Source organism: Kogia breviceps, chromosome 7, assembly GCF_026419965.1.
Source record: "Kogia breviceps isolate mKogBre1 chromosome 7, mKogBre1 haplotype 1, whole genome shotgun sequence".
Classification (NCBI taxonomy): domain Eukaryota; kingdom Metazoa; phylum Chordata; class Mammalia; order Artiodactyla; family Physeteridae; genus Kogia; species Kogia breviceps.
Genome location: NC_081316.1, coordinates 37,339,113 through 37,360,239, shown reverse-complemented (window position 1 = coordinate 37,360,239; position 21,127 = coordinate 37,339,113). Strand labels below are relative to the sequence as shown.

The following is a 21,127-nucleotide window of genomic DNA, read 5'->3' as shown; positions in this document are numbered from 1 at the left end:
TGGGTGCCTTCTCTGCCTGCAGGTTCTGAGGCAGGGGACGCAGCTCTATTGCACAGTTGCCTTCCAGCCCTCAGATGATCTAGGCTGCTCTTTTCACTTCCCCAGTGGACCCTGTTGTCTCACCTGCCACATACTGCTTTTGTAGCTGTATTTGGGGGGAAAATGTTGATGGCTTTTTGCTTCAGAGACCATTGCTTCCCTGTCTTATCTATCATACCTGGGTGCCTTATCCTTTGACGATGATACGCCCCACATGGGTTCGAGAGAGAACTCATTTCTGTCTCTGGTGTGCATATTTGAAGAACAGGGTCCCCTGTGTGTCTCTTCCCAGTGGGGGTGGGGAACCTGTGCGGCCCCCGGGTGCTTGTCCAGGGATGCGCGCCAAACGTGGCGAGGCCTGGAGGAAGATCGATGGCTGCTGCTGGGTTTGGGCTCCAGATGGTGGGCAAGGAAGCTCAAGTCTGTCCTCCTCCACGCAAGGCAACTCTGACCATTGAACATTTTCCCCTCAGGTATGAGTCTTCCTCCAAAGAGCAAGATGACAGCCCCGGAAGGGAGCAACCTCGGTGATGAACACTCGCAGGAACTGTGAGGGGCGGCTTGGCGAGCAGCTTTGTGGTGATTTATGGGAGTCAGGGGCTGCCGGAGAGGGATGTGGATGCTATCAGCTCGGTGGATTAAATGCCCATTTCCATTGTTATTGACATATAAATTATCAGTGCCAAGGAGACTGTGAGGGGAAGGATTTCTGGGGCAGTGATGTGGCACATGCCCCAGGATATGGACTCGTCTTTGCCCAAATCTGTCCTCTGGGCTCTCAGGAAGCCGGCACTGGAACTGAAATAAAACCCCAAGTCCCAGCTCTCAGGATGCCGGCAGCAGCCGCCTTCATTGCTAAAGCAGCCATGGCGAAAGAGGTTCCCGAGTGGATTTTAAGAAGTCGGGAAGACCTTTGAAAAGGTAGTGTGGATCTCCTCCGCTGGCAGGAGCCGTGTCAGGCCACGTGCATGCATCACTTTTGCCTGGGTTCTTTTATTCCTCTGTGGATTTGGAAGCATCGCTGAAGGAGAGAGGGGATCTTATTCCTGGGAAATGGAATCGGCTTCTGAGTCCAGCCAACAGCAGAAGAGAAAACTGGTAACCCACGGACTGGAAGATCAAAAGAGGGTAAGTGAGAACTTTGTTGCTTGGCTTATGGCGCCAGAATTGCTGGGCATGATTCAGAGCGCCCAGGTGGTCGATCGCATTGTTGTTGTTTTCATTGATTTTGCTGGTTTGTCTTTCTCTGGTTAAGGAGGTGGGATGGTGGCTCTTGATTTGCCAGATCCTAGTGCTGGACTTGAAGCCTTGACTTGTTGGGCAAGGGGAGAGAGAAAGAAGGGGAAAAAAAATCAGAAAGGCAAAGATTTATAAGCCTCAGCTCAGGGAGTTGACAAAAAGTGTTGGTGTTCTATAAGTCAAATATGAGCTTATTTGTACTGAAGCCCCCCTTTGGGATTTATACGCTGTTAGCACCTTTTGGAAATGGTACTCTTGACAGCGGTGGTTTCATTTGAGTTATTCACCATGTGGTCTGCTGGCTCTTGTGTTTATGGATCAAAACCATATTCTACTCCACTCTTTGGCCGCATCTGTGAGAATGTCAAAGCCATTTTAAAAGGCCCGTTGAGTGTAGGTCATTTGCTGTCATTGGTCTGAAAGCTGCAGTCACCCAGGACTTGTGCCTTGCAGTTAAAGTTCAACTTGTCTTCAAAAGCCAAATGTGGTCGAGAGTAGCATTGAGTGGCTACTTTTCCTGTGTTTCCTCATTCCCAGGGGAATTTCTAGGACCAGGGGTGGCCAGGGTTAAATACAGCCCAAGGAGAGTCAGGGTCTATGTTAATCTGAAAATAATTTCTGATGTTTCCTTTGAAATGTTGTGGACGGTTGAAAAACTTCTGGTATTCTGTTCATGTGGAGTGGAGTATCCCTTCTCTTCATGAGTCTCAAAGATAATCTCTTCCTGGTGTGAAATATCTGTGGAGGTGAAAACTAGACTTACACCTCTTCCCTATACTTTTCAGTGGCTGTGTGTGTGTGTGTGTGTGTGTGTGTGTGTGTGTAAAGGATTTAGTATGGGGCTTTCCTCTGACCTTCAAAAAATAAACATAAATGGAAACAAACCATATTTTAAAAACAGTTAATTACTCTATTTCTAAAAAAATTTTCCACTCTTTAAGCTGCACTCACCGTAATGTGGGAAGAATGCCCACTATCTTAGGCACCTGGATAAGTGAAATTTGTTTTGTGGTCTGTAATTTATCCAGTGTACAACCTGCTAGACCTGTCTGCTCCTATTTCTACAGGAGCTTTCTGAGAGATGGGAGGAAAACTGGTAATTGTTGTGAACAGATCCTAGGATTGACTGCGTTTTACTAAGTGTAAGCCAAGTTTGATATCCAGACACTTTAGTGGAGGAACATTTGGGACCTCTGACACTGTAGAATATTTTAATTGGGCTGGTACACCGAGATAATATGCAATTATGACAGCCTCTCCTTGGTTAGGTATGGATATCTGCATTTCCCATCTGTTCTTGGCTCTGGCTGTGTTGGGTGTACATGTACTATGGAGCCTCTGGAAGTAGAATATAACCCCAAGTGAGGCTCCGCGGCAGCTGGGTTAACATCAATTGGTCATGCTCAGCTGACGTTCATTTTAACTTGAACTCTAGCTGTCATGGCGATTATTAAATTTATAATGATATATGTAAGATCCGTTTTAATGACTCTCTGTGCTTGAATGAGCTCTCACTTGTGCTGGCAAAATAAGGCTTAATAGAGTATTACATTTCATCTCCTACTGAATTTTCCAGGCAGTGGTTGAAACTTTGCTGAGGAGGAATTAGATTGCTTTTTCTGATAGGCATTGTGATTATAGTTCCATATTGCTCGAGTACAGTTTTGGGCACTCTTGTAGAAATATCGCCACTGCAACAGCTTCTGTTGGTGTGTGCGTGTGTGTGTTTGTGGGTAAACACACACCCCATTTGTGTCAAGTGTGAAGCTGAACAAGCCTCCCGGCACACAGCCTGGAATGTCTTGTCCCCGGAGCTGAAAGGCGACTCTCCAGTGTTTTGGCTCAGATATCTCGGGTGAGCTGAAAACCCCTCTTCAGGGGGGATTGGCTGAAACTCCAACAAAGGCACAATCAAGGCATCCATTGGGGAGCTGGGAAATCTCCATCAGCATGCTTAAGTTACCACGCGTTCACTGGCACCAGATCCTTGTGGCATTGCCGTCAGTGAGCGTGTGTGTGTGTGTGTGTGTGTGTTTGTGTGTGTGTTACCCAGGGAAGGACAATTGTGGGTAGCTGCGGAGACAAGGCAGAGAGAGAGTGGCTCGCTTCATTTTGCTGTATTTCTTGCTGTCCAGAGCAGCAAAGCCATTTTCTTTAAGGTTTGGTAGGTTTCATGCACCTTGCTGTAACTTGGCCCTTTTTTTGGTTTTCATACAGATAGAGTGCCTTGTTGAGGGCTCCTCTAGGATCTGGCTCTTTGAGGGTATTTGCCTGTGCTTTCTGTGGTGAAGAGTGCCATGAGCTGTGGAACCAGAGAGCTGGGTTCAAATTCCAATTGTGCTGTGTGACTCTGAGAAAGCTACTTAAACTCTCTGACTATTAGATTCTACATTTTCCAAGAGGACAATAGTATTTAATTATAGGGATACTGTTAAGATTAACTGAAGTAAAGCTGTAAGGACTTTGGTGATTGGTAATTATTTAAGAAATGTTCTGTATATTCTTGGGACAATTTGCAATGTGGTATTTCTTATTGTCCTTTTGTTCTTAGAGGGCTACATGTGATTTTTTAAAAAATCTTTTAAAAAAATACTCAAGGTGGGCTTCCCTGGTGGCGCAATGGTTGGGAGTCCGCCTGCCGATGCAGGAGACACGGGTTCGTGCCCGGGTCCGGGAAGATCCCACATGCCGCGGAGTGGCTGGGCCCGTGAGCCATGGCCTCTGAGCCTGCGCGTCAGGAGCCTGTGCTCCGCAACGGGAGAGGCCACAACAGTGAGAGGCCCGCGTACCACACACACACACAAAAATACTCAAGGAATACACACTCATTACACATTTAAACATTAAAGAAGAATTCAGAGTGTAAATTCCTCTTTTCTCTAGTTTTATCCAGCAGTGACTGCTATTAACAGTTTGATATATAGCATTCCTGACTACTCTTGGTTTGTGTTTCTTAATAAAAGCAAATCATACTGAACATATTTTTAAGAACCTTGTTTTTCCACTTAATATAGTGTGGATATCTGTCTGACTCATTACATACATACCTACCTCATGACTTTTAATGACTAGTGAGAGTTCCATTATAGAATGTGCCAAAATTTATTTAACTAATCCCTTGCATGTACAGTTAGGATGTTTCCAGGTTTTGGTTCTTGCTCTGTGATTTTTTTTTTTTTTTGGTATTACAAAATTCCTTTGTTCATCTATTCAGCAAGTATTTATGAAGTACCTTCCATGTGCCAAATCCTATTCTTGGAGCTGGGTATCAACTAGACAGATATGATCGCTTTCTTCCTGAAGTTTACATTCTAGACCAGCTCTTTCCATCCAGCTTTCTGCAATGATGGAAATGTTCCATTCATGAACTGTGCACGTCAGTAGCCACTAGTCATATCTGGCCACGGAGCACTTGAAATGTGGCTAATATGACTGAGGAGATCATTTAGTTTAAATTGGGAATTCCCTGGCGGTCCAGTGGTTAGGACTCTGCACTTCCATTACAGCAGGCATGGGTTCGATCCCTGGTCAGAGAACTAAGATCCCGAATGCTGCACGGTGTGGCCAAAGAAAAAAAGTTTGTTCTCATTTAGTTTAAATTAATTTAAGCTTAAATAGACTAGTTGGCTACAGTGTTGGACAGTGCCTCTCTCGACAGCTACATCATCTATTTGCAGACAGTGGCCTACGTGCTAAAGAAAATAAATCGGCCTGGGTAGTGTCATGGGTGTGGCAAGGATGAACTTCATACTTATAAGTATTTCTTAATTTTCTTTTAATTGAGGTGTGACTTACATTCAGTAAAGTCCATGCTTCTTAAGTTTACAGCTTGATAAAGTTTTTTTAATCTCTATTACACCTGTGCAGCCACCACACAGATCAAGATATAGACCATTTCTTGACCCCAAGAGGGTGTGTTGTAGCTGGGTATAAGGGATGCCCCCCTAGGGAAGTGCCTTTTGAGCGGAGACCTCAGTGATGAGCAGAAGCTGGCCATGGGGAGATCAGATGGCAGACTTCAGATGTGAACGTGCCCACACTCACCCCGCAGCAGGGAGGGGTGCCATTCAGAACTCCCCCTTGGGGGACTTATCTTGGTGTCACTTATGGACAGTAGCTCCCCATGCCTCCCTAGCACTTGTCAAATTCAAATTCTGTGCTGACGTCAGGAAAAATCCAGAGAGGCATGGGGCTGCAAATTGCCACGGAGAGAAATTCAGTGAGGTTAAGTATTGTTTAGTGCTGTAAGAACCCACTTAACTAGCACAGTTGGGAGAAGTAAAGTTTCCCTGACAGACACCTATTGATCAGTCAAGGGAATGACTTTTTGATTGATTTTTTTCTCTACTCCTCCTTAGAAGTTTGTCCTTCACAGACGGAGCTTTCCCACAGAGGATGAACATAAAATAAGAATTGTTCAGGGGTTTTTAAGACACGTGATAACTGAGTGGTGACAAAGATGGCTTAGTCTGGGCTGTCAGCCTCTCAGCATGAAAGACTTCCTGGGGACAGTTTTTTAAAATGACTTTGGAGAGAGTGAAATTGGGCTTTGTATAATTAAAATTTCCCGGGTTGGCCGAACGGCTCTGGGTTGCCAAATGCTGCCCTACAAAGTGGAAGATATTACCATGCTTGCCCTGTCATCCTCTCCCCCTCATTTTTCTTACTGGCATCCCTGACTTTCCTGTCACGTGGTTGCAGCTCAGAATAATTTTACCTTCTCCACCACCCGCTAAGTCCTCTACCTTTTCATCCTATCATCAGTCCCACTTGCTCCTGTGCTACATTGTATCTGCAGCTGTCTCTTCTTTCTGGTCTTACTGCCACCACCTTCATTTCAGGTCCAGGAATTCTTGCTTGGCTGGTGGCATAGCCTCCTGGCTGGCTCTCTTATTTCCATTTCTCCTTTAGACCATCCTCTACTCCTGGCCAGATTACTCTTCTTGGAGTCTTCCTGGAGTGTTGTCATCCTATTCAGTGTTTTCCTGCTATGACCTTACCCTCCCCAGCCCCTGGCACTTTACGCTGTGCCCAACTTCTAGGATGTAATAAGTAGAAGCTCAAATCTCATTGGAGTTTCATAGACCATGGCTTTACTCCTGGAAGAATTCTGTAACCTCCCTGAGCTGTTTTCTCAGTGGTATTTATGCATAGCTTGTAAGATGCTTAGCCCTGTGCCTGGAACATGGTAAATAATCAGTGAGTGGGAATTGCTGTGATTATAGTCTCCCATTCTCTTTTATCCAAATATTCTCTTGCCAAACTCTCATTTCTGTTTCATGAACAACCCTCACGTTTCCCCCACCTCTGAGCTTTTGCTTTTGCACATGCCCGCCTGTCCACCTTGAGACCCCTCATCCATCCTCCATGAAGAATGCATCCTCCTCCTGTTTCTAATACCTTGTTCACATGCAGCTGGGGTAGCAGTTCACGGCATTCTCCTCATGGCCCAGATGTTTTTCTACATGTCACACCCTGTACTAGATCGTTGGCTCATTGAAGAAGGAACTGGTTTTGCCCATCTCTTCATCCCCTGGCACACAGTAGGCACCAGTAAATATTGGTTGAATGAATGAACGTTAGTTGTTGCTTTGAGATTTCTTTTTCCCTGTGGTCCTGAAGCTGAATCTGATCTTCCAAAAGGACTGGTTTAATATGTTGTCCACTCTTAGACAGAGAAGAGGGAGAAATAGGATTCAAGGAGATGGTTAGGAGTTCCCTGCAGTGATTGAATACATTTGATTCGGGAGACTAGATGGGGTCTGGTGAGTGGAATAGAAAGAAGGGGCCTATTGAAGCAACATTTTGAAGGAAGGAGCAGAAGAATTTGGGTTAGCGACTAGACTAGTCCCTAAACTGACAGAGAGGGATGAATCTAAGATGTTGCCAAGCTTTGGTACATCGGTGGCTGGAGGGGACTTGCAGCCCTTTGAATGGAGCGACTTGAAGTAGTGACACCTTCTAATGCTTCTCACAGCAGAAGTGCTCTTTTGCTTGGTTTGCACCAGTGGAAGCAGAGCAGTTGTTATTTCTTTTCAGGCAAAGAAGGAAAGCAAGATGTATTTTAAGGTACTTTTCCCAAGCACACATGACTTAGATTTAGTGAATCTTTCAGAAACGATTAAGAAATAGGCTAAGGATAGGGAAAGTAACATATTGTACAACTGCTATGTGGCAGAGAGTGTACTAGGCATTCATTTTATCTCATTTAGATCTCCCCCAAGCCCTTGATGTAGGTATTACCAACCCATTTTACAGATGCAAAGGAAAGGATTTCTCCAAGTTTCCACAACTTATTTTGTCTGCTAGGCTCCAGCACCTCACTGTAATTTCACCTACCATTAGGATTATATCTCTAAAAATTTTAAACTGGAATTTACTTTAAAAATAGTTTCTTCTAACTTCCTTTTAGTTGTGTACTTGTATATACATGGACATGCACATACACACATGTGTGTGCATACATACTCCATAGCAGGGTTTGCCTGTGTGGCATCTTACAGGTGTTTGTTCATCTGGGAACTATGTCCATATCATTCCTGAAATCAGAGCTCCATGCCACCACCCTCCCCAAGGTCAGTCTCTGGCCATGGTGAGGCTGAGCTGCTGTAGAGGAATTCTCCTCCTAGTGGTCTGAGCTCTGAGATGCTGCCAGTGTGATCAGGGCTCTGGACGAATGGATATTCACATGTCAGGTAAAAATGCAGCTCCAGCCCCAGCTCCCTGAGCTCTTTCCAGATGAGCTGAGATGCTTGCTCTTCGTCCTGGGCCCATGTGCTGCTGTCGCCCCTTTGTAGCCGGAGGTGGCAGCAGTTACAAGTTGATCAGCCTCCAGACACCTCCCTACCTGGATGGCCTGCCTGTCTGCCTGGCCTGCATGGAGGGGGTGTTAACCAAACGCTCAGGGGATGTACACTGAGGGCCTACCACAGCACAGTTCACATGTCACTGAAGGCTGGAAAAAGACTGTAGCTGGATGCACCTCAGTTCAGTAAGTTTTGAGCTTCTGTTCAGATATAGGGGGAGAGAGGCTAGCAAAGGGGACAGGGCAATGCCCTGCTTTCATTCCAGTGCGGAGAATGTGAGACAGCTCAAGATCAGTCTCATTTATGCATTCATTCATCCCACATTTATTTCTTGAGTCCCTACTGTATGCCAGCCAGCCACAGCATGAGGCTCTGGGGTCATAATGGTGAGCTTAGGTAGTGTCCCCCGTCTCTTGACACCTCCATTGCCTTGGAGGAGTCAGTTTAACCGGCAGTGACAGTGACATTAAATAAGTGTGTGTCTGGCTTGGAGAGGTTGGCAGGTTTGGGAGGGTGGGCAGAGAGTGCTTCCCTGGAGGAGGAGGAACTTGAGCTCTGCCTATAAGAGGCTGAGTGAGGAGCACACTGGAGGGAGCACTAAATAAGCAGCTCGCAGGGTGGACTGAATTGTGTCCCCCTGCCCCAAATTCATATGCTGAAGTATACCTCAGAATGGGACTGTGTTTGGAGATAGGCCCTTCAAGGAGATAATTCAGGTTAAATGAGGACAAAAGGGTGGGGTCCTAATCTGCTATGACTGGTGTCCTTCTGAGAAGAGGAAGGAATGTGTGCACAGAGGAAAGGCCATGTGAGGACATAGCGAGAAGGCCACCATCTGCAAGCCACAAAGAGAAGCCTCAGGAGAAATCATACCTGCTGACACCTGGATTTTGGACTTCAAGCCTCCAGAACTGTGAGAAAATAATTTTCTGTTGTTTAAGTCACCTAGTCCATGGTATTTTGCTATGGCGGCCCTAGCAGACTAATACACTGGCACACGGGGAGAGAGAGAGTTGGCTTAAGGCATTTTACCTACAACAACCCAGACTGTAAGCTCCCTGAGGGCAGACACTAGGTCACTTCCCCAGCATCCAACACACTGCCTGATGTCTGATAGGTCTTTAGGAAATATTTGTTGAGTGAGAAAATCCATGAATGAAAAAGATGAGGACAGAGAATGGAGAAACTGGACAAGCCATATGAACAGTTGGGATTTTGTCCTGTAGGCATTGAGAAACCACTGGGGGTGTCAGAATTAGGGAATGCCGTGAAAGCGGTGCTTGGGAAGATTTCTGGAATAAACCAGGGTGGATAGGAAGGGGTGAGGGTAGCTGTGCAGGTGATAGAGCCTGGAATCAAAGAGACCAGTTAGAAGGCCACAGTAGCCACATAGGCATTCATGATCAGCTTCCATTCCAGGGCTAAGACAAAGGGAAGGCAGAAGTGAGCACAGATACAGGAATAGAATCTGAGGAACAGAAACTGGTCAGCAACTGGATATGGTTGACTCCTATTCCATGTGGCAAGAATCCCAGGGGTCTCCAAGGTTCAGAGCCTCCCCTCCCCATACCTGCTAGAATGGTGTCTGATAGCCCAGTGGCACTTTGGATCATGACTAAAGTACCCCGGATGCACCGTGATCTCCTGCACTAGTCATAACAGAGTAGTTGACTCTGTCTCTATTTGGTGGATGAGGTAAGTGAGGCATGCACAGGCCAAGTGACCGGCCCAACATCACACAACTTGTTCATAACTAGATGGGGGTGAAGATCCCTAGTCTTTATCCTCTAGTTTAGGGTCACTTTCCAGGGAATAAAACTGCCTCCATCAATCAGCTGAAATAAATGCTGATGTTTTGTTATTTTAGTTTAATTTTCAATGGGGAAGAAGATAACATTTTGGGGACCCTACTTTAAAGATACTGGAAAAGTTAATTATTTTTGGTCCTAAAGGTGCAAGAAGTTGAACAGTAATTCAGGCACCTCAGAGGTGGCCTTTTCCCATTTATTTGAAAGATACACATAAATTGCATGAGGATAGCTTTGCAATAAGTTCCAGCTCTGTCCCAGATGGCGTCCAGGAATCAAATTACTGTGTCCTCAGCACAAAGGAGGGCCGAGATTTAATAAGAAGTAGTAAGAAGTGCCACCTTCCAGCTGGCTTCCTATGTAGGGCTGGCATATTTGTTAAAGCCTTTTACTTACCTGATCTCTTTAGAGTTTAATTTTTTCCATTGTATTGTTTGTACAATACAATTGTTTCATCAATTGTTTCATCATTAATTCCTTCCTTAAACTATATAAGGTATGGTCTTAAAGGAAGAGAGGAAGAGAGGAAGAGAGTGGCAATGTCACCTAGGCTGTTTGGTATTTGTTAAGGACATAACTTTGGGACCTTATTACTTTGGATAATTTATCCTTTCTAGCCTCTGTTGCTTCATCTTGAAAATTAGGATGATAATAATAAAACCTTTGGTGAGGGTTATGAGATATAATGCACTTGAAGTATTTAATGCAGTGGTTAGCACACAATTAAGAATTAAATGATATCTATTATAATTCTTATATGTTTCCCTTTCCTTGGTTGGCAAAATTCTCTAAGTGGCATATTTTGTGAATAAAATGGGGGGGGGCGTGGAGAGGGAGATGGGTGACTGCTGCTCATTTGAGTTTCCATTTCTGGTTAACTGAGGTCATATAAAATTACTTTTAGTTTAAACATTTGTTACTGCATGTCTCCCTCAAAGAAAGTCCGCTTTTCTGCTTTAGAATTAGAGTCGATGACAGCAACCAAGTCTTCCTTTGTGTAGCAATCCTGTAGGAACTTCCTTGACCTCATCGTTCTGCACATTAATTGACAATTTACAGGACTCTGGTAGGTACAGATGAGGCTAAACCTTTTGTGGGATTCCAACACTCCCCCACCACAAGTTGCATTTTTTGCGTGAATATGTTTTCTGAATTTCATTTATTACACTTTGTAGTATCCCCTAAAACTGCAGCACTGGGAGAAAAAAAATCTGGTTACCTAGAGGTAAGTTCCAATTAATCAAGGTTTTCCAAATCTTGTCTTAGGTTACTTTGCTCCTAAAGCTTAGATCAGATTCCTCCATGCCTGCGGTTTGAATCAAAATAATGACATCTCTGACTCCTATCCTCAGGGCATTAATTTTTAATCTTCTTTCTCTTTGGGATAATTAGAAAGAGAGGGAGGGGGGTGGGGGCGGGGGGTTGGGGAGAGAAATGCAAGGAGATGCGGTTGGCAGAGCAGGAGTGGGTGTTTTTATAATGCAGCCTCTTCTGGGAGGAGGGAGCATCTGCATTCCCAGTTCACTTGAGGAAGCAGAGGCGAGGGTTGGGATTGGGAGGGTGGCTAATGGAGCCAGATCAGGTTGGTGTCTGATGTGGGAACTGGAGGCCGTTTGGGGAATGAGCCAGAGCTGCGTAACTGTGTGTGTCAGAGAGGAAGGTTGAGAAATACACTTGGGTGTATGTGGGGATTTCTCCCTTGGCTAAGCTGAGTAAGTACAGAAAAGGTTACTCACAGCCTTGTCCATTTCCTGTATCCACGCTCCCTTGAACCTCTGGGGGGGTCACAGTGGGACTTGAAGGACAGGAGTCAACATCTTGATTACAATTAGCAAGATGCATTTTAAATTTGCCTTCCAGTGATTCTAACATACATTGGGGTTTGAGAATTACTTTCATGATGGATTAAAACCTGTGACCACCTCCATCAGCACCAAAATCAGGGCTTTGCAGGAATGGGTTGGAGGAAAAAAATTTTTTTTTAATTGCAAAGAGTTTCACTTAAGTTCCCTTAGGAAAAAGTGAAGTTTGTTGTTTGTTAATGGAGAGGACACATGTGCTTAGGAACCCAGAGAAATGTCAAGACAGGCTTCAGGAAGGGCAGGAGATGAGGCAACTCTAGGTCCTTGCCATTTGTTCCTCCTTGGCTATTGTTCCCCTTCTCTGCTTCTCTCAGTGCATCTCTTCCTTTCTCTTCTTCCCAGAACTCGTCCTCTGCTGCTGTTCATAGTTTCTTTCTCTTCCCTTTTAAATTCAAGGCTGACCGTCATCACCTCCACCTGCCATCACAACTTAGCTCTTTCAATATTACTGTCCACTGAGAACTTCCCTTTGTGTTGCTTAGTTCAGAGATGTGCGATGCTCAGATTGGCTTATCTCATCTTGTCCAGCGTAGCAGCAAGTCCAGAGAGTTAGATCAGCCACTAGATTGGCCACTCATGAGTTGTGGGTGTGTTCCTGGGCCTGTCAGCTACGGCTCCAGTGGGGGTGGGTCACATGGTCCATGGCAGCCTTTGAGAGTAGATTATCCCAGGAGGAGGCATGTGTAGGCAGGCAATGACTGACATCTCTATGTTCTTAGATAGAATTTGATGGAAAGAGGAGACCAGAGAGGAGGAGGCACTCTTTGGGTTGGATGGTCAGGGGAGTGATGGAATCATCTATTGAATGTCTGTCTTTGTCACTGGATTGTCCCTGCCTTCGTAAAGCTCACAGTCCAATGGAGCAATCAGGTATTAAATGAATATTGAAACAAATATCCACTTAGGTTCCACTGATTGATAAATGAAATATACCAGGGAAGATGGGGCTTTCACCAATGGAAAACAGGGTTGTGCTGTGGTTGGCAGCCCGCCTGCCAATGCTGGGGACACGGGTTCAATCCCTGGTCCAGGATGATCCCACATGCTGGAGCAGCTGAGCCCATGCACCACAACTTCTGAGCCTGCACTCTAGAGCCCGCGAGCCACAACTACTGAGCCCACGTGCCACAACTACTGAAGCCCGTGTACCTAGAGCCCGTGGTCCACAACAAGAGAAGCCACCACAGTGAGAAGCCTGCGCACCGCAACGAAGAGTAGCCCCCGCTCGCCGCAGCTAGAGAAAGCCCGCGTGCAGCAACGAAGACCCAACGCAGCCAAAAATAAATAAATAGATAAATAAATAAATTAATTAAACAAAAATTTGTTAAAAATAAAACAATGGAAAGCAGGAAGCCAGATGGTAAGGTAGGAAGAACTTCAGCAATTTGAGCAATTTGGGTTTCGATCTGTGCCTCAGAATGTATTGGGTCTTTTGATCTTGGAAGAAGTTTTTTTTTTTTTTTAATTTATTTATTTATTTATTTATTTTTGGCTGTGTTGGGTCTTCGTTGCTGCGTGCGGGATTTCTCTAGCTGCGGCAAGCGGGGGCTACTCTTTGTTGCGGTGCGCGGGCTTCTCATTGCAGCGGCTTCCCTTGTTGCGGAGCACGGGCTCTAGGCACACAGGCTTCAGTAGCTGTGGCACGTGGGCTCAGTACTTGTGGCTCACGGGCTGTAGAGCGCAGGCTCAGTAGTTGTGGCACACGGGCCCAGTTGCTCCGCGGCATGTGGGATCTTCCCGGACCGGGGCTCGAACCCGTGTCCCCTGCGTTGGCAGGCGGATTCTTAACCACTGCGCCACCAGGGAAGCCCGGAAGAAGTTTTTTAATGTCTCTGAGTTTCACTTCCTCATCTATAAAATGTGGATACTAATAGTTTCTACCTTGTAGGGTTACATTAAAAGAAATAATGTATGTAAAGTACTTGGCACAGCACCTGGTATATTGCATTGGTACTGATCAAAACTGAACTTTCCTTTACCAGTCTCTGAGCTCATATTAAGCCATGAGAAACTGCACTTTGTTATTGCGTTGTTAGTGGGTTTACTTTGGAACTAACATCTCTTGTCTATAGAAGAGTGAGGAAAAGTCACACTATCAAGAGGACTTGAGTTACAATCCCAGTTTATCACCTGGTGTGACAGCTGTGACTGGGCGAGTCCTGTCTCTCCTTGGTCCTCAGCTCCTGCTGGACTTGTATGAAGTTCTTTGACTCCTTGTTCTGGCCTTTTGCTAGTATTTGGCATGTGGGTAGCTCTAGGAGGGGATCTTCTGGTTGGAAGGCCGGGCAAGGTTCCCAGCTGTAAAGCATCTTCGTCCCTGGCTGCCTTCCATCATCTAGAGGCCGCTGCATCAAGCCCAGGGAGCCAACTCGCTCTGCCGATTGAGATCAAGGGTACTTGGAAACAGGAGCCCTGGATGCATGCTCTCTCTTCTCTTACGGCCATCAGTCACTGGCAGGGCCCCGCCTAGGACTGAAGAAGGAAACAGCAAATAAGCAGTTTGCATTACTAGAACAACATGAAGCCCTTTGCCTACGGTAATTGAAAAAAATCTTATTTCTGCCAGTGTCCCTGGAGCATCTTCCTACTTGGATTCCTGTGGAGTCTCCAAATTTTATTACCAACACAACTGAGGAGGCAGAAGGGAGTGAAGTTCACTGCTGGAGTGAAGTTGTGAGGAGAATCCCTGGGACCCCAGAATGGTGCCCAGAGATCCTAGATCTCAGCTAGATTAAGGAGAATGAGGTAGAGGTGATGGGGAAAGACATGAGTGAGGGCAATGCATATGCCTAGGATGGGGGTTGCCTGGAGGGTGGAGGTGGACTAGCGATTGCTGAGGTCCAGTGGTGCAGGGATTTTAGTACTTTGTCATCTTATTTAGCACTGTTGTTCCCACTTCAGGCTCAGAGAAGTTCATAACATTCCAATGGTTCCAACAGCTGGAAGCAGTAGCCCTGGGTCTTGAAGCCAGCTCTGCATGACTCCAAACCCTATGCTCTTTTTCATCAGATGCTATTATAGACATTAATATACCACTGCCCTGACTTCTGCTATATTATTAATACTCCATATCTGTTTTTAAATAGACTCAAACAAAATTAGCCTTATCACAGGATAATATCAGTGAAATCCCAGGTTTGATGTGCTACTTATTTTTCTTTCTAATACTCATGAAAATGAAATCATGGGTATGAAGTTTTTAAAGTTTATTGATGTACTACTTAAAATAACATATACCTTCAGGGGTACACAGACCTCAGTTTGGAAACACTCCCTTTACGTCATTAGCAATATGACAGCAACAATAATAATATCGACTGATTACTGAACACTCACCATGTGCCAAGTTCTGTACAAAGCATCACAGTGGGTAGAACATGGGATCAGTAGTCAGACCTGGGTTTAAAACTGAAATCTGCCACTTCCTTTGATGTTTGACCTTCAGTAAATTAGTTATCTTCTCTGTGCCTCAGTTCCCTCATCTATAAATGGGGCTAATGATAATATCTCTCTTCTAGAGTTGTTTTGAACATTAAACAAGTTAAAATAATACTCAGAAAAGTGCTTTGCACATATTAAGTGCTGTGTTAAGTATTAGCTATTACTGATTCATTCATTCATTTGACAATTAATGTTTGAGCATGTTCTGTATAACAGACACCATTCTATAATCTTCACAAAAATCTGATTGTGGATATTATCCACATTTTACAGATGAGAAGACTTAGGTTGAGCAGCTTCCCCCAAGGTTCCCTAGCCTAAAACATGATGAAATTGAAATTCAAATCCAGGTATGTCTGAAGCTCTACTGCTATGATTTTTACAGAACACTTCTGACACAAAATATGTGTGTGTGGTGTGTGTTTTTCGACAAAGACCAATTCTTTGACACCAGCTGGGTGCCCTACAACTCAATTCAATTCATTTCTGATGCTATCTACCTGGAGTGAGTGTCAGATCCCTCAAGTTAAGGACTCAGTCCCACAAGCCTGCCCCTGGTTCAGATGCTAATTGTAAGTTCAGACCTCTGGTACTTTTCGTTTTAAAAAAAAGATTTTTTAAAATTTATTTTGAAATTTTTTGAATTTTATTTATCTTTTTATACAGCAGGTTCTTATTAGCCATCAATTTTATACACATCAGTGTATACATGTCAGTCCCAATCACCCAATTCAGCACACCACCATCCCCACCCCACCGCTTCTTTCCCCCCTTGGCATCCATACATTTGTTCTCTACATCTGTGTCTCAATTTCTGCCTTGCAAACCGGTTCATCTGTACCATTTTTCTAGGATCCACATATATGCATTAATATACGATATTTGTTTTTCTCTTTCTGACTTAACTTCACTCTGTATGACAGTCTCTGGATCCATCCACGTCTCAACAAATGACCCAATTTCGTTCCTTTTTATGGCTGAGTAATAGTCCATTGTATATATGTGCCACATTTTCTTTATCCATTCGTCTGTTGATAGGCATTTCGGTTGCTTCCATGACCTGGCTATTGTAAATGGTGCTGCAGTGAACATTGGGGTGCATGTGTCTTTTTGAATTATGGTTTTCTCTGGGTATATGCCCAGTAGTGGTATTGCTGGATCATATGGTAATTTTATTTTTAGTTTTTTTTGTGTGTGTATGTGTGGTATGTGGGCCTCTCACTGTTGTGGCCTCTCCCGTTGTGGAGCACAGGCTCCGGACTCACAGGCTCAGCCGCTCGGTGGCATGTGGAATCCTCCCGGACCAGGGCACGAACACGCATCCCCTGAATCCACAGGCAGAGTCTCAACAACTGTGCCACCGGGGAAGCCCTTATTTTTAGTTTTTCAAGGAAACTCCATACTGTTCTCCATAGTGACTGTGTCAATTTACATTTCCACAAACAGTGCAAGAGGGTTCCCTTTTCTCCACACCCACTCCAGCATTTGTTGTTTGTAGATTTTCTGATGATGCCCATTCTAACTAGTGTGAGGTAATACCTCATTGTAGTTTTGATTTGCATTTCTCTAATAATTAGTGATATTGAGCAGCTTTTCATGTGCTTCATGGCCATCTGTATGTCTTCATTGGAGAAATGTCTATTTAGGTCTTCTAACCATTTTTGGATTGGGTTGTTTGTTTTTTAAATATTGAGCTGCATATATATTTTGGAGATTAATCGTTTGTCCGTTGACTCATTTGCAAATATTTTCTCCCATTCTGAGGGTTGTCTTTTCGTCTTGTTTATGGTTTCCTTTGCTGTGCAAAAGCTTTGAAGTTTCATTAGGTCCCATTTGTTTATTTTTGTTTTTATTTCCATTACTCTAGGAGGTGGGTCAAAAAAGATCTTGCTGTGATTTATGTCAAAGATTGTTCTTCCTGTGCTTTCCTCTAAGAGTATTATAGTATCTGGTCTTATATTTAGGTTTCGAATCCATTTTGAGTTTATTTTTGTGTGTGGTGTTAGGGAGTGTTCTAATTTCATTCTTTTACATGTAGCTGTCCAGTTTTCCCAGCACCACTTATGGAAGAGACTGTCTTTTCTCCATTGTATATCCTTGCCTCCTTTGTCATTTATTAGTTGACCATAGGTGCGTGGGTTTATCTCTAGGCTTTCTATCTTGTTCCATTGATTTGTTTCTGTTTTTGTGCCAGTACCATATTGTCTTGGTTACTGTAGCTTTGTAGTATAGTCTGAAGTCAGGGAGTCTGATTCCTCCAGCTCCGTTTTTTTCCCTCAAGACTGCTTTGGCTATTCGGGGTCTTTTGTGTCTCCATACAAATTTTAAGATTTTTTGTTCTAGTTCCATAAAAAATGCCATTCATAATTTGATAGGGATTGCATTGAATCTGTAGATTGCTTTGGGTAGTATAGTCATTTTCTAAATATTGATTCTTCTAATCCAAGAACATGGTATATCTCTCCATCTGTTGGTATCATCTTTAATTTCTTTCATCAGTGTCTTATAGTTTTCTGCATACAGGTCTTTTGTCTCCCTCCTTAGGTGGGTTTATTCCTAGGTATTTTATTCTTTTTGTTGAAATGGTAAATGGGAGTGTTTCCTTAATTTCTCTTTCAGATTTTTCATCATTAGTGTATAGGAATGCAAGAGATTTCTGTGCATTAATTTTGTGTCCTGCAGCTTTACCAGATTCATTGATTAGCTCTAGTAGTTTTCTGGTGGCATTTTTAGGATTCTCTATGTATAGTATCATGTCATCTGCAAACAGTGACAGTTTTACTTCTTCTTTTCCAATTTGTATTCCTTTTATTTCATTTTCTTCTGTGATTGCCATGGCTAGGACTTCCAAAACTATGTTGAATAATAGTGGTGAGAGTGGACATCCTTGTCTTGCTCCTGATCTTAGAGGAAATGCTTTCAGTTTTTCACCATTGAGAATGATGTTTGCTGTGCGTTTGTCATATATGGCCTTTATTATATTGAGGTAGGTTCCCTCTATGCCCACTTTCTGGAGAGTTTTTATCATAAATGGGTGTTGAAGTTTGTCAAAAGCTTTTTCTGCATCTATTGAGATGATCATTTGGTTTTTATTCTTCAGTTGGTTAATATGGTTTATCACATTGATTGATTTGTGTATATTGAAGAATCCTTGCATCCCTGGGATAAATCCCATTTGATCATGGTGTATGATCCTTTTAATGTGTTGTTGGATTCTGTCTGCTAGTATTTTGTTGAGGATTTTTGCATCTGTATTCATCAGTGATATTGGTCTGTAATTTTCTTTTTTTGTAGTATCTTTGTCTGGTTTTGGTATCAGAGTGATGGTGGCCTCATAGAATGAGTTTGGGAGTGTTCCTCCCTCTGCAGTTTTTTGGAAGAGTTTGAGAAGGATGGGTGTTCGCTCTTTTCTAAATGTTTGATAGAATTCACCTGTGAAGCCATCTGGTCCTGGACTTTTGTTTGTTGGAAGATTTTTAATCACAGTTTCAATTTCAGTGCTTGTGATTGGTCTGTTCATATTTTCTATTTCTTCCTGGTTCAGTCTTGGAAGGTTATACCTTTCTAAGTATTTGTCCATTTCTTCCAGGTTGTCCATTTTATTGGCATAGAGTTGCTTGTAGTAGTTTCTTAGAATGCTTTGTATTTCTGTGGTGTCTGTTGTAACTTCTCCTTTTTCATTTCTAATTTTATTGATTTAAGTTCTCTCCCTCTTTTTCTTGATGAGTCTGGCTAATGGTTTATCAATGTTGTTTATCTTATCAAAGAACCAGCTTTTAGTTTTATTGATCTTTGCTATTGTTTTATTTGTTTCTATTTTATTCCTTTCTGCTCTGATCTTTATGATTTCTTTCCTTCTGCTAACTTTGGGTTTTATTTGTTCTTCTTTCTCTAGTTCCTTCAGGTGTAAGGTTAGATTTTTTATTTGAGATTTTTCTTGTTTCTTGTTTCTTTCTTTTTTTTTTTTTTTTGCAGTACACGGACCTCTCACAGCTGTGGCCTCTCCTGTTGCGAAGCACAGGCTCCGGACACGCAGGCTCAGCGGCCATGGCTCACGGGCCCAGCCGCTCTGCGGCATGTGGGATCTTCCCGGACCAGGGCACGAACCCGCGTCCCCTGCATTGGCAGGCGGACTCCCAACCACTGTGCCACCAGGGAAGCCCCTTTCTTGTTTCTTGAGGTAGGCTTGTATAGCTATAAACTTCCCTCTTAGAACTGCTTTTGCTGCATCCCATAGGTTTTGGATTGTCATGTTTCCATTGTCATTTGTCTCTAGGTATTTTTTGATTTCCTCTTTGCTTTCTTCAGTGATCTCTTGGTCATTTAGTAATGTATTGTTTAGCCTCCATGTGTTTGTGTTTTTATGTTTTTTCCCCTGTAATTCATTTCTCATCTCATAGCATTGTGGTCAGAAAAGATGCTTGATGTGATTTAAATTTTCTTAAATTTACTGAGGCTTGATTTGTGACCCAAGATGTGATCTATCATGGAGAATGTTCCGTGCGCACTTGAGAAGAAAGTGTAATCTGCTGTTTTTTGATGGAATGTCCTATAAATATGAAGTAAATCTATCTGGTCTATTGTGTCATTTAAAGCTTCTGTTCCCTTATTTATTTTCATTTTGGATGATCTGTCCATTTATATAAGTGAGGCGTTAAAGTCCCCCACTGTTATTGTGTTACTGTCGATTTTCTCTTTTAGAGCTGTTAGAAGTTGCCTTATGTATTGAGTTGCTCCTATGTTGGGTGCATATATATTTCTAATTGGTATATCTTCTTCTTGGATCGATCCCTTGATCATTATGTAGTGTCCTTCCTTGTCTCTTGTAACATTCTTTATTTTAAAGTCTATTTTATCTGATGTGAGTATAGCTACTCCAGCTTTCTTTTGATTTCCATTTGCCTGGATTATCTTTTTCCATCCCATCACTTTCAGTGTGTATGTGTCCCTAGGTCTGAAGTGGGTCTCTTGTAGACAACATATATATGGGTCTTGTTTTTGTATCCATTCAGCAAGCCTGTGTCTTTTGGTTGGAGCATTTAATCCATTCACGTTTAAGGTAATTATCGATATGTGTGTTCCTATGACCTTTTTCTTAATTGTTCAGGTTTGTTTTTGTAGGTCCTTTTCTTCTCTTGTGTTTCCCACTTAGAGAAGTTCCTTTAGCATTTGTTGTGGAGCTGGTTTGGTGGTGCTGAATTCTCTTAGCTTTTGCTTGTCGGTAAAGCTTTTGATTTCTCCATTGAATTTGAATGAGATCCTTGCCGGGTAGAGTAATCTTGGTTGTAGGTTCTTCCTTTCATCACTTTAAGTATATCATGCCACTCCCTTCTGGCTTGTAGAGTTTCTGCTGAGAAATCATCTGTTAACCTTATGGGAGTTCCCTTGTATGTTATTTGTCATTTTTCCCTTGCTGCTTTCAATACTTTTTCTTTGTCTTTAATTTTTGCCAATTTGATTACTATGTGTCTCGGCGTGTTTCTCCTTGGGTTTATCCTGTGTGGGACTCACTGCGCTTCCTGGACTTGGGTGGCTATTTCCTTTCCCATGTTAGGGAAGTTTTCGACTGTAATCCCTTCAAATATTTTCTCTGGTCCTTTCTCTCTCTGTTTTCCTTCTGGGACCCCTATAATGCGAATGTTGTTGCATTTAATGTTGTCCCAGAGGTCTCTTAGGCTGTCTTCATTTCTTTTCATTCTTTTTTCTTTATTCTGTTCTGTAGCAGTGAATTCCACCATTCTGTCTTCCAGGTCACTTATCTGTTCCTCTGCCTCAGTTATTCTGCTCTTGATTCCTTCTAGTGTAGTTTTCATTTCATTTATTGTATTGTTCATCTCTGTTTGTTTGTTCTTTAATTTTTCTAGGTCTTTGTTAAACATTTCTTGCATCTTCTCAATCTTTGCCAACATTCTTTTTCCGAGGTCCTGGATCA

At 43.2% G+C, this 21,127-nt stretch overlaps 1 protein-coding gene across 1 annotated transcript in view; it reads left to right on the top strand.

Moving 5' to 3' along the window:
• Positions 1-968: 968 nt before the first annotated feature.
• The window catches only part of NAV2 (neuron navigator 2), a 764,629-nt gene continuing 744,470 nt past the window's right edge, over positions 969-21,127 (top strand). The window contains exon 1 of the mRNA XM_067038101.1: positions 969-1,167. Coding sequence (XP_066894202.1) covers positions 1,093-1,167 — 75 coding nt within the window. The 5' untranslated portion in view covers positions 969-1,092. The remainder of the gene's footprint in view (positions 1,168-21,127) is intronic.